General features: G+C 52.1%; 1 protein-coding gene and 1 long non-coding RNA gene across 2 annotated transcripts in view; both read left to right on the forward strand.

The window, feature by feature from the left end:
- The window catches only part of LOC143809004 (uncharacterized), a 28,399-nt gene extending 15,357 nt beyond the window's left edge, over positions 1 to 13,042 (forward strand). Inside the window, exons 7-8 of the mRNA XM_077292183.1 lie at positions 10,407 to 10,460; positions 12,889 to 13,042. Of these exons, the coding sequence (XP_077148298.1) occupies positions 10,407 to 10,460; positions 12,889 to 13,042 (208 nt within the window). The remainder of the gene's footprint in view (positions 1 to 10,406; positions 10,461 to 12,888) is intronic.
- Positions 1 to 13,073, forward strand: part of LOC143808550 (uncharacterized) — a 1,160,439-nt gene that overhangs the window by 1,017,545 nt on the left and 129,821 nt on the right. The gene's annotated exons all lie outside the window — the stretch shown is intronic.

The following is a 13,073-nucleotide window of genomic DNA, read 5'->3' on the forward strand; positions in this document are numbered from 1 at the left end:
CTCCTACCTCCTCCAACCTCCTCCTCCTCCACCTGTCCCTGGGCTCCAACACCGCCAGTTGCCGTCCAGAAGTGCTATACGCACAGTCAACAGTCGCTCCTCTGTTATTGGGGTTCAGTAACGTCAGCTGTTCCCCTGCTGTGTGTGTGGCAATCCCTCCTACCTCCTCCAACCTCCTCCTCCTCCACCTGTCCCTGGGCTCCAACACCGCCAGTTGCCGTCCAGAAGTGCTGTACGCACAGTCAACAGTCCCTCCTCTGTTATTGGGGTTCAGTAACGTCAGCTGTTCCCCTGCTGTGTGTGTGGCAATCCCTCCTACCTCCTCCAACCTCCTCCTCCTCCACCTGTCCCTGGGCTCCAACACCGCCAGTTGCCGTCCAGAAGTGCTGTACGCACAGTCAACAGTCGCTCCTCTGTTATTGGGGTTCAGTAACGTCAGCTGTTCCCCTGCTGTGTGTGTGGCAATCCCTCCTACCTCCTCCAACCTCCTCCTCCTCCACCTGTCCCTGGGCTCCAACACCGCCAGTTGCCGTCCAGAAGTGCTGTACGCACAGTCAACAGTCCCTCCTCTGTTATTGGGGTTCAGTAACGTCAGCTGTTCCCCTGCTGTGTGTGTGGCAATCCCTCCTACCTCCTCCAACCTCCTCCTCCTCCACCTGTCCCTGGGCTCCAACACCGCCAGTTGCCGTCCAGAAGTGCTGTACGCACAGAGCCAAACACCTCGCCAATGTGTTAGTGGGGTTCAGCACCGCCAGCTGTTCCCCTGCTGTGTATACGGCAACGTGTACTGCGACCGCCACGCAGGCACAACAAGTTAAATTTAAGGGAACCTGTCCCCCCCCCCCCCAGGTGTTTGTTACTGAAGGAGCCATCTTGTGCAGCAGTAATGATGCAAAGGGAAAAAGTGCCTCTTTTCGTGGTGCTCCTTGCAGATGCTGAACCTAACACTTATGAAATGTGTCCCCTCACAGCGTTCAACCGTCTGGTAGGTGGAACTTTCCTTTGTCATGTGACGCAGCACAGCCGTCAATTTTACCCCCTTGGCGCCGTGCGCCGCCTCCTCAGCGTTGTTTGAATCTGTCCCGGAGCCTGCGCTGTTAGGTTACCCCTTGGCCATGCACACGTTTTGCGCTGCCCGTCTTCTGACATCATTTGCTGTCAGGCTGGCTGCGCCTGTGTGGGTGCGCTGTCCGAGATTCAGCCTCGCAGTGTCGTGTAATGTTATCCCACCGCGGGCCTGGGATCCGTGGCCATGCGCAGTGCATATCCTCGCCTCTCACTCCCCTGCCTACGGCTTCTAAAGACTGTTCGGTGTCAGCTGATCCCTAATAGCATGCCACGGCCGTGACACCGCACAGTCTGAAGAAGCCGTAGGGAGGGGAGTGAGAGGTGAGGATATGCACTGCGCATGGCCACGGATCCCAGGCCCGCGGTGGGATTACATTAGACGACACCGCGAGGCTGAATCTCGGACAGCGCACCCACACAGGCGCAGCCAGCCTGACAGCAAATGATGTCAGAAGACGGGCAGCGCAAAATGTGTGCATGGCCAAGGGGTAACCTAACAGCGCAGGCTCCGGGACAGATTCAAACAACGCTGAGGAGGCGGCGCACGGCGCCAAGGGGGTAAAAATGACGGCTGTGCTGCGTCACATGACAAAGGAAAGTTCCACCTACCGGACGGTTGAACGCTGTGAGGGGACACATTTCATAAGTGTTAGGTTCAGCATCTGCAAGGACCATAATTAAAAGGGCTAAGTTTACCTTTTCCAGCATTAGTGGTGTACACGATGGCTCTTCCAGCTACAAACGCCTGGGGGGGGGGGGGTTAAAGGTTTCCTTTCAACTTGCTCCAGTGCAGGCTTCGGCCTACACTCCGCTCCCCCTGCTCCTCCTGCTGACCCTGGGCTCTAACACCGCCAGTTGGGGCCCAGATGTGCTAGCTGCACAGAGAAAAACACCAGCCAATGTGTCAGTGGGGTTCAGCACCGCCAGCTGTTCCCCTGCTGTGCAGCCGGCAACGTGTCCTGCAACTGCCACGCAGGCACAACAGACCCAAAAGCTGCCGCCAGTGCAGGCTTCGGCCTACACTCTGCTCCATCTCCTCCTCCTGCTGACCCCGGGCTCCAACACCGCCAGTTGGGGCCCGGTACTGCTAGCTGCACAGAGAAAAACACCAGCCAATGTGTCAGTGGGGTTCAGCACCGCCAGCTGTTCCCCTGCTGTGCAGCCGGCATCGTGTCCTGCAAAAGCCACGCAGACACAAGAACTGAAATTGAAGGGAACCTGTCCCCCCTCCCCCAGGCGTTTGTACGTTTTAAAGGCCACCTTGTACAGCGGTAATGCTGCATGTGTGCAAGGTGGCTCATAAACGTATTCTCCTCGCACATGTGGAACTGAAAACACGTCTAAAATGTGTCCTCTGTGTGACCATTTAACCGTCCCGGTGGTGTGACTTTCCTTTGTAATGACACGCTGAAACCCCCTTGGTAGCGCTGCCCGTCTTCTGGCATCATTGTTTGGCTGCCTGCGCCTCTGCGGCCGCCCTGACCCACACAACGCCCCTCGGTGTCTTATTTATTGGGACTGCGAGGGTGTGATTGACGGGCATGATCAGTGCATCAGTTCGCCTGTCCCTCATCTCCTTCCGCCTTCTGCGGACTGTGCGGCTTCATGGCCGTGGCATGCGATAAGGGATCAGATGACACCGCACAGTCTGAAGCGGGTGTAAGGACCCGAGTGTGAGAGGCGAACATATGTGCTGCGCCAGGCCCTGCATCCCAGCCCCGCAGTGTTTTAACAATGTTAAGACACTGCGGGGCTGGGATTCATGGTCATCGCGAACCGCACCGGCCGACATTAAATGATGCCAGAACATGGGCAGCGCTAACAGCGCTAGGCCAGGGGATAACACGACAGCGCAGACTCCTGTACAGCAAATAACAACGCTCAGGAGGCTGCACCCAGCACCAAGGTGGGATTCTTGACATCTGTGCTGCGTCTCATTACAAAGGGAACTCGCGCCTCCAACACAGTTTGACTGTTTAAAGGGCTAAATGTTATACGTGTTTCATTCAGCGTGTGCAAGGAGCGAAATTAAAAGAGCAACCTTTGACTTGTGCAGCACTACTGCTGCATAAGCTGTGGCTCTTCTACTTTGTAACCCCTGAGGGGGGGTTAAAGGTTACCTTTGAAATTGGTTCAATTAGGCTTCGGCCTACACTCTGCTCCCCCTGCAGAGCCCTGGGCTCCAACACCGCCAGTTGGGGCCCGGTACTGCTAGCTGCACAGAGAAAAACACCAGCCAATGTGTCAGTGGGGTTCAGCACCGCCAGCTGTTCCCCTGCTGTGCAGCCGGCAACGTGTCCTGCAACTGCCACGCAGGCACAACAGACCCAAAAGCTGCCGCCAGTGCAGGCTTCGGCCTACACTCTGCTCCATCTCCTCCTCCTGCTGACCCCGGGCTCCAACACCGCCAGTTGGGGCCCGGTACTGCTAGCTGCACAGAGAAAAACACCAGCCAATGTGTCAGTGGGGTTCAGCACCGCCAGCTGTTCCCCTGCTGTGCAGCCGGCAACGTGTCCTGCAACTGCCACGCAGGCACAACAGACCCAAAAGCTGCCGCCAGTGCAGGCTTCGGCCTACACTCTGCTCCATCTCCTCCTCCTGCTGACCCCGGGCTCCAACACCGCCAGTTGGGGCCCGGTACTGCTAGCTGCACAGAGAAAAACACCAGCCAATGTGTCAGTGGGGTTCAGCACCGCCAGCTGTTCCCCTGCTGTGCAGCCGGCATCGTGTCCTGCAAAAGCCACGCAGACACAAAAACTGAAATTGAAGGGAACCTGTCCCCCCTCCCCCAGGCGTTTGTACGTTTTAAAGGCCACCTTGTACAGCGGTAATGCTGCATGTGTGCAAGGTGGCTCATAAACGTATTCTCCTCGCACATGTGGAACTGAAAACACGTCTAAAATGTGTCCTCTGTGTGACCATTTAACCGTCCCGGTGGTGTGACTTTCCTTTGTAATGACACGCTGCAACCCCCTTGGTAGCGCTGCCCGTCTTCTGGCATCATTGTTTGGCTGCCTGCGCCTCTGCGGCCGCCCTGACCCACACAACGCCCCTCGGTGTCTTATTTATTGGGACTGCGAGGGTGTGATTGACGGGCATGATCAGTGCATCAGTTCGCCTGTCCCTCATCTCCTTCCGCCTTCTGCGGACTGTGCGGCTTCATGGCCGTGGCATGCGATAAGGGATCAGATGACGCCGCACAGTCTGAAGCGGGTGTAAGGACCCGAGTGTGAGAGGCGAACATATGTGCTGCGCCAGGCCCTGCATCCCAGCCCCGCAGTGTTTTAACAATGTTAAGACACTGCGGGGCTGGGCTTCATGGTCATCGCGAACCGCACCGGCCGACATTAAATGATGCCAGAACATGGGCAGCGCTAACAGCGCTAGGCCAGGGGATAACACGACAGCGCAGACTCCTGTACAGCAAATAACAACGCTCAGGAGGCTGCACCCAGCACCAAGGTGGGATTCTTGACATCTGTGCTGTGTCTCATTACAAAGGGAACTCGCGCCTCCAACACAGTTTGACTGTTTAAAGGGCTAAATGTTATACGTGTTTCATTCAGCGTGTGCAAGGAGCGAAATTAAAAGAGCAACCTTTGACTTGTGCAGCACTACTGCTGCATAAGCTGTGGCTCTTCTACTTTGTAACCCCTGAGGGGGGGTTAAAGGTTACCTTTGAAATTGGTTCAATTAGGCTTCGGCCTACACTCTGCTCCCCCTGCAGAGCCCTGGGCTCCAACACCGCCAGTTGGGGCCCGGTACTGCTAGCTGCACAGAGAAAAACACCAGCCAATGTGTCAGTGGGGTTCAGCACCGCCAGCTGTTCCCCTGCTGTGCAGCCGGCAACGTGTCCTGCAACTGCCACGCAGGCACAACAGACCCAAAAGCTGCCGCCAGTGCAGGCTTCGGCCTACACTCTGCTCCATCTCCTCCTCCTGCTGACCCCGGGCTCCAACACCGCCAGTTGGGGCCCGGTACTGCTAGCTGCACAGAGAAAAACACCAGCCAATGTGTCAGTGGGGTTCAGCACCGCCAGCTGTTCCCCTGCTGTGCAGCCGGCATCGTGTCCTGCAAAAGCCACGCAGACACAAGAACTGAAATTGAAGGGAACCTGTCCCCCCTCCCCCAGGCGTTTGTACGTTTTAAAGGCCACCTTGTACAGCGGTAATGCTGCATGTGTGCAAGGTGGCTCATAAACGTATTCTCCTCGCACATGTGGAACTGAAAACACGTCTAAAATGTGTCCTCTGTGTGACCATTTAACCGTCCCGGTGGTGTGACTTTCCTTTGTAATGACACGCTGCAACCCCCTTGGTAGCGCTGCCCGTCTTCTGGCATCATTGTTTGGCTGCCTGCGCCTCTGCGGCCGCCCTGACCCACACAACGCCCCTCGGTGTCTTATTTATTGGGACTGCGAGGGTGTGATTGACGGGCATGATCAGTGCATCAGTTCGCCTGTCCCTCATCTCCTTCCGCCTTCTGCGGACTGTGCGGCTTCATGGCCGTGGCATGCGATAAGGGATCAGATGACGCCGCACAGTCTGAAGCGGGTGTAAGGACCCGAGTGTGAGAGGCGAACATATGTGCTGCGCCAGGCCCTGCATCCCAGCCCCGCAGTGTTTTAACAATGTTAAGACACTGCGGGGCTGGGATTCATGGTCATCGCGAACCGCACCGGCCGACATTAAATGATGCCAGAACATGGGCAGCGCTAACAGCGCTAGGCCAGGGGATAACACGACAGCGCAGACTCCTGTACAGCAAATAACAACGCTCAGGAGGCTGCACCCAGCACCAAGGTGGGATTCTTGACATCTGTGCTGCGTCTCATTACAAAGGGAACTCGCGCCTCCAACACAGTTTGACTGTTTAAAGGGCTAAATGTTATACGTGTTTCATTCAGCGTGTGCAAGGAGCGAAATTAAAAGAGCAACCTTTGACTTGTGCAGCACTACTGCTGCATAAGCTGTGGCTCTTCTACTTTGTAACCCCTGAGGGGGGGTTAAAGGTTACCTTTGAAATTGGTTCAATTAGGCTTCGGCCTACACTCTGCTCCCCCTGCAGAGCCCTGGGCTCCAACACCGCCAGTTGGGGCCCGGTACTGCTAGCTGCACAGAGAAAAACACCAGCCAATGTGTCAGTGGGGTTCAGCACCGCCAGCTGTTCCCCTGCTGTGCAGCCGGCAACGTGTCCTGCAACTGCCACGCAGGCACAACAGACCCAAAAGCTGCCGCCAGTGCAGGCTTCGGCCTACACTCTGCTCCATCTCCTCCTCCTGCTGACCCCGGGCTCCAACACCGCCAGTTGGGGCCCGGTACTGCTAGCTGCACAGAGAAAAACACCAGCCAATGTGTCAGTGGGGTTCAGCACCGCCAGCTGTTCCCCTGCTGTGCAGCCGGCAACGTGTCCTGCAACTGCCACGCAGGCACAACAGACCCAAAAGCTGCCGCCAGTGCAGGCTTCGGCCTACACTCTGCTCCATCTCCTCCTCCTGCTGACCCCGGGCTCCAACACCGCCAGTTGGGGCCCGGTACTGCTAGCTGCACAGAGAAAAACACCAGCCAATGTGTCAGTGGGGTTCAGCACCGCCAGCTGTTCCCCTGCTGTGCAGCCGGCATCGTGTCCTGCAAAAGCCACGCAGACACAAGAACTGAAATTGAAGGGAACCTGTCCCCCCTCCCCCAGGCGTTTGTACGTTTTAAAGGCCACCTTGTACAGCGGTAATGCTGCATGTGTGCAAGGTGGCTCATAAACGTATTCTCCTCGCACATGTGGAACTGAAAACACGTCTAAAATGTGTCCTCTGTGTGACCATTTAACCGTCCCGGTGGTGTGACTTTCCTTTGTAATGACACGCTGCAACCCCCTTGGTAGCGCTGCCCGTCTTCTGGCATCATTGTTTGGCTGCCTGCGCCTCTGCGGCCGCCCTGACCCACACAACGCCCCTCGGTGTCTTATTTATTGGGACTGCGAGGGTGTGATTGACGGGCATGATCAGTGCATCAGTTCGCCTGTCCCTCATCTCCTTCCGCCTTCTGCGGACTGTGCGGCTTCATGGCCGTGGCATGCGATAAGGGATCAGATGACGCCGCACAGTCTGAAGCGGGTGTAAGGACCCGAGTGTGAGAGGCGAACATATGTGCTGCGCCAGGCCCTGCATCCCAGCCCCACAGTGTTTTAACAATGTTAAGACACTGCGGGGCTGGGATTCATGGTCATCGCGAACCGCACCGGCCGACATTAAATGATGCCAGAACATGGGCAGCGCTAACAGCGCTAGGCCAGGGGATAACACGATAGCGCAGACTCCTGTACAGCAAATAACAACGCTCAGGAGGCTGCACCCAGCACCAAGGTGGGATTCTTGACATCTGTGCTGCGTCTCATTACAAAGGGAACTCGCGCCTCCAACACAGTTTGACTGTTTAAAGGGCTAAATGTTATACGTGTTTCATTCAGCGTGTGCAAGGAGCGAAATTAAAAGAGCAACCTTTGACTTGTGCAGCACTACTGCTGCATAAGCTGTGGCTCTTCTACTTTGTAACCCCTGAGGGGGGGTTAAAGGTTACCTTTGAAATTGGTTCAATTAGGCTTCGGCCTACACTCTGCTCCCCCTGCAGAGCCCTGGGCTCCAACACCGCCAGTTGGGGCCCGGTACTGCTAGCTGCACAGAGAAAAACACCAGCCAATGTGTCAGTGGGGTTCAGCACCGCCAGCTGTTCCCCTGCTGTGCAGCCGGCAACGTGTCCTGCAACTGCCACGCAGGCACAACAGACCCAAAAGCTGCCGCCAGTTCAGGCTTCGGCCTACACTCTGCTCCATCTCCTCCTCCTGCTGACCCCGGCCTCCAACACCGCCAGTTGGGGCCCGGTACTGCTAGCTGCACAGAGAAAAACACCAGCCAATGTGTCAGTGGGGTTCAGCACCGCCAGCTGTTCCCCTGCTGTGCAGCCGGCATCGTGTCCTGCAAAAGCCACGCAGACACTTGCTCTTGTACCTTCTGCTCCCCATCCTGGTTGCAGTACCGTCAGCTGGTTCCGGGCAGAGCCTTTGGCTTAGGTGCCTCCCTCTGGGTATCCGAGTTCCACCAACGTCAGGTGGTCCTTGGTAGTGCTTTCAGGCACGGGTACCTCCTGCTTAGTAACCGGGTTCCAGTAACGTCAGCTGGTCCATCGGTAGTTCCATTGGCTCTTGGACCTTCGGCTACCCATCCGGGTTCCAGCACCGTCAGCTGGTTCTCGGCAGTGTCTTTTGCTCTTGTACCTTCTGCTCCCCATCCTGGTTCCAGTACCGTCAGCTGGTTCCGGGCAGAGCCTTTGGCTTAGGTGCCTCCCTCTGGGTATCCGAGTTCCACCAACGTCAGGTGGTCCTTGGTAGTGCTTTCAGGCACGGGTACCTCCTGCTTAGTAACCGGGTTCCAGTAACGTCAGCTGGTCCTCGGTAGTTCCATTGGCTCTTGGACCTTCGGGTAGCCATCCGAGTTCCAGTTCCATCAGCTGGTTCTCGGCATTTTCTCAGCCTTCTTGTACCTTCTGCTACATTTCCAAGTTCAAGAGACTAAACACGATGACCCGGAAGACCACCCCTAAGATGACGACGACACCAGAGACGACAACCACCGTGATGACGACGACCCTGGAGACGATGACCCCGAAGACCACCCCGATGACGACGACCCCGGAGACGACGACCCTGAAGACCACCCCGATGACGACGACCCCGGAGACGACGACCCTGGAGACGACGACGACCTGGAAGACCGAGAAGCAGAAGAACAAGAGGCTGCAGAACAAAGAGCAGAAGAACATTAAGCATAACACTAAATATCAGAGCAAAAAATATTATCTAAATTATAAGCAGAAGAAGACTAAGCAGTGTATGGGGGTGAGTCCGTTCCTCCTCGTGGTGCCCCTGCATAAAGCCTGATGCTGCAGGCCAAACTGAACGCGGACAAATGTAACTCTTTTGTGACAGGCAGAACGGAAGGTGTAATCTTCAAACTTTTATAGATAACAACTACGGGAATGCCTGTCACAAATAAGAATATGATGAAGAAGTAGAATATGATGAAGATAATAGTAAAATAAAAAGAATATGAACAATGTAACCAAAAAAATAATAGGTAGAAGATGAAGAAGAAGATGAATAAGGTGAAGAAGTTGATGTCAAAGAAGCTGATGATGAGGATAATGAAGAAGAAAGTGTGGGAGAAGTAAAAAAGAAGGTGAAGGGCGTGGAAGTAGTGAAACATCAATATCTGACAAAAATAAAAAAAAAAATTAACATAGTCAAAATCTTTCTACCGCCGAACGTCATAAAAAACCCCCAAAATCCTGCTATTCTATTACATTGGGCTAAACCTCTGTGCCTTTAATGTCTCCGCCACGTCCCCCAATACATCCTACATTATTCTTAGTTGTTTTCCTTCATGTAGAATGAACCTACAAGTTTATAAAGGGTTTATTTTAATTCCGATATTTTCGTCCCATTGACTTGCATTGGGATCGGGTATCGGTATCGGATTGGATCCGATATTTTGACGGTATCGGCCGATACTTTCCGATACCGATACTTTCCGATATCGGAAAGTATCGCTCAACACTAATTATCAGCATCTCACATGTTTTTAAACTTTTATTAACAAATACATCAAGTTTTTTAGTTAAAAAATGGCCGTCATTCCACAGGATTTGGCCCAGAAACTGATATCCAGCTGCCAGGGTTAAGGGCAGTCTTGAAAAATAAGGGTCAACACTATAAATATTAAGTCTTCCGACTAAAAGATTTAAAAACACTGAAGAAGAAAACTTTGTGAGAACCAAAATTTGTGTCCGTCTCAAAAAAATATGAGCTGCAATGCTCCTCTGGGAAATATACAAATTGTCTCTTCAGAGAGGAAGAGAACTAGAACTCTAGTGCCCCCTATTGGATGTAGCAATCCTAACAGTCAATGTTGACCCTTTAACGAGACTTGTCACATGACTTAGGATAAAAGCCAAACCAGCATCTCAATTTGCAGACACTGTGTTTCGGGGTACTGCCCCTCGTCAGTGCAAAGTGGAGATCTAGTTTGGCTGAGTGAGAGGCGTCTGACCAGGATCCAAAAAGTATCATTTCTCTTTGCACTGACGAGGGGCAGTACCCCGAAACACAGTGTCTGCAAATTGAGATTCTGGTTTGGCTTTTATCCTAAGTCATGTGACAAGGCCCGTTTAAGGGTCGACATTGACTGTTAGGATTGTTACTTCCAATAGGGGGCACTAGAGTTTTAGTTCTCTTCCTCTCTGTAGAGACAATTTGAATCAATCATTGTAACTGGAGCTTTTATTTTACAGACCGGGCAGATTTCCAACCAGGGTCTCCAAGCCGCCAGATCTCGACACCATAATGTAAGTGTAAAAAATTAAAAAGAACCACCGTCCACAACCACAGAACATTTCACAGAACATTCTGAAGATTTCTCTGGTTATACCACATTGGAGAATATCGTTCTAGGTCTTAACACAATTCTTAGTATCTCAGGCAAACCTGAAAACATGGCTATAAACCAGTAAGAATGTAATATAAAGTTATATTCAGTGGTGTACCGGTAATAGAAGCAGACCAGGCAGCCGCTGTAAGGCCTGGTGCTAGTGCCACCACCGCGCACCCTCATTCCTCAATACCGATACATTTGAAAGCAATGATGGAAGAGGAGCCGTTAGCTGACACTCCCTCCTCCATCATTCTCTCTGTGCGTCTGACGTCCCAGCGCAGCGGGCGCGATGAAGTCACTACATTACACCTGTTGTGCCGACCAGCACCAAAGATCAGACCACATGCTGCAGAGACCTGAACAGTGGGGGAACAAGAAGAGGTGAGTATTTATTAATGAGTATATTGTGGAGGCCATCATACTATTTGGAGGGCCACTTAGGAAACAATCATAATAATCGGAGGGCTACTTGGTGGGCCATCATGCTACTTAGAGGACCTCTTGGGGTCCATTATATTATTTGCAGGACTGTGTGGGCCAGTTATACTATTTGGATTGATGTGTGGGGTAGTTATATTGTGTGTAGGGCTGTTTGAGGGGCAGTTATACTGTGTGTAGGGCTGTGTGGGGGCAGTTATACTGGGTGTAGGGCTGTGTGTGGGGCAGTTATATTGTGTGTAGGGCTGTGTGGGGGCCATTATAGAGTTTGGAGGGCTGTGTGTGGGGGGCATTATACTATTTGGAGGGCTGTGTGGGACATTATTCAGTGTGGAGTGATAGTGTGGTCCATTGTAAAGTGCACGAGCCATTATACAATGTGGATGTTGTAGGGACCAACATACTGTATGGAGGGCTGTGTCAGGGCCATCATACTGTGTGTGGGAGACTATGGGCACCATTATACTATATTATACTTTGCAGAAGGGGTCTGGTACTGTATGGTGGTACTGTGCATGTAGAGGGTACTGTGGAAGAATTCCCTTTAGGTATGTCTTAGGCTACGTTCACATTTGCGTTGTGCGCCGCAGCGTCGGCGACGCAACGCACAACGCAAATGTGAACGCATGCACAACGCTACGTTTTGCGCCGCATGCGTCCTTTTTTTCATTGATTTTGGACGCTGCAAAAATGCAACTTGCTGCGTCCTCTGCGCCCGGACGCGTGCGCTGGAGTAACGCATGCGGCGCAAAACGCAAGTGCGCCGCATGTCCATGCGCCCCCATGTTAAATATAGGGGCGCATGATGCATGCGGCGACGCTGCGGCGCCCGACGCTGCGGCGCTGACCGCAAATGTGAACTTAGCCTTACTGTGTTTAGGGGCAGATTTGTTGTCATCATACTGTATGGGGGCCATTGAAGAAGAATCCTAATGTGTGGCAACACTGAGGGGCTTCATTAGGGGCAAAATTACTTCATATGGGTTGCAAAGTTACGAGATATTTGCTTCTGTGACCCCACTGAATATTATTAATTTTTTGGGGGGAGGGAGTGGGTGGCAATTGGGACTTCTGCTATGGGGCTCCATGATTTCTATTCTATGTACACCCCTGGTTATATATAATATACATCCTGTAGTGGGACAGCAAAGTCTTCTACCACACTGCCTATAAGAACAGACTGAGCCTAATGGGAAACCAATCCTGAGAGGAGCACAGTTGTTCTGTGGATATAAATACGAGGGGCATATATTACTGGAGAGGGTCCAGGATTGGGGATGATATACCAGGTGGGGCAAAGGATGGAGAACATTATACCTGAAAAGGGAAGCATTATACCAGGAAGGGCCCCAGGATGGAGCACATTATGATAGGAGAGAGACATATTAGGAAGGGACCCAAGGTGGAGAACATTATACCAGCAAAGGGAAACGTTATCCAAGGAAGGGACCCAGGATCAAGACAATATACCAGGAGGGCGAACATTATTACTTTAAAAGGCCCAGGATAGGGAACAATATGCCAGGAAAAGGCTCAGGATGGAGGGCATTATACCTGGATCGATATTGTGAAAAGTGAACTGTAAAAAATATGAACACAAAAAATAAGAAAAAATTGTTTTTTTTCTATATTTGTGTTGTAAAGAAAAATTAATTTAATTATGTAGCAATTTCTATGTACCCTACATTAGAGGTAAAAAATATATAATTTGTCTGACATGAAACAAAGCTTCATACAGCCACGTAAATGAAAAAAGAAAAAAAAAAGGCCCGGTTTATCGGGTTAATGACAGTTTTACATCAGACATCCCCATTAGTGATCACAATAAACATCTCATCATGGATAACCTCAATGTCAGGAGAAATATCTGTATAAATCTATATATGCCATGTTATATCTTACAGTGAAGAAGAAGAACCAGATGAGGATGCTGCAGACGTCATGTATGTAGAGAGATTTAATGAGATAATTGTGTGGACATTCTATATTACACGTTATAGAAATGTAATTATGGAGGGAGTGATATATACGGCACCTTGCTACTTTGTGTTCACATAAAATCCCAATAAACTACATTTAAGTTTGTGGG

The sequence above is a fragment of the Ranitomeya variabilis genome, chromosome 2, assembly GCF_051348905.1.
Source record: "Ranitomeya variabilis isolate aRanVar5 chromosome 2, aRanVar5.hap1, whole genome shotgun sequence".
NCBI lineage: Eukaryota > Metazoa > Chordata > Amphibia > Anura > Dendrobatidae > Ranitomeya > Ranitomeya variabilis.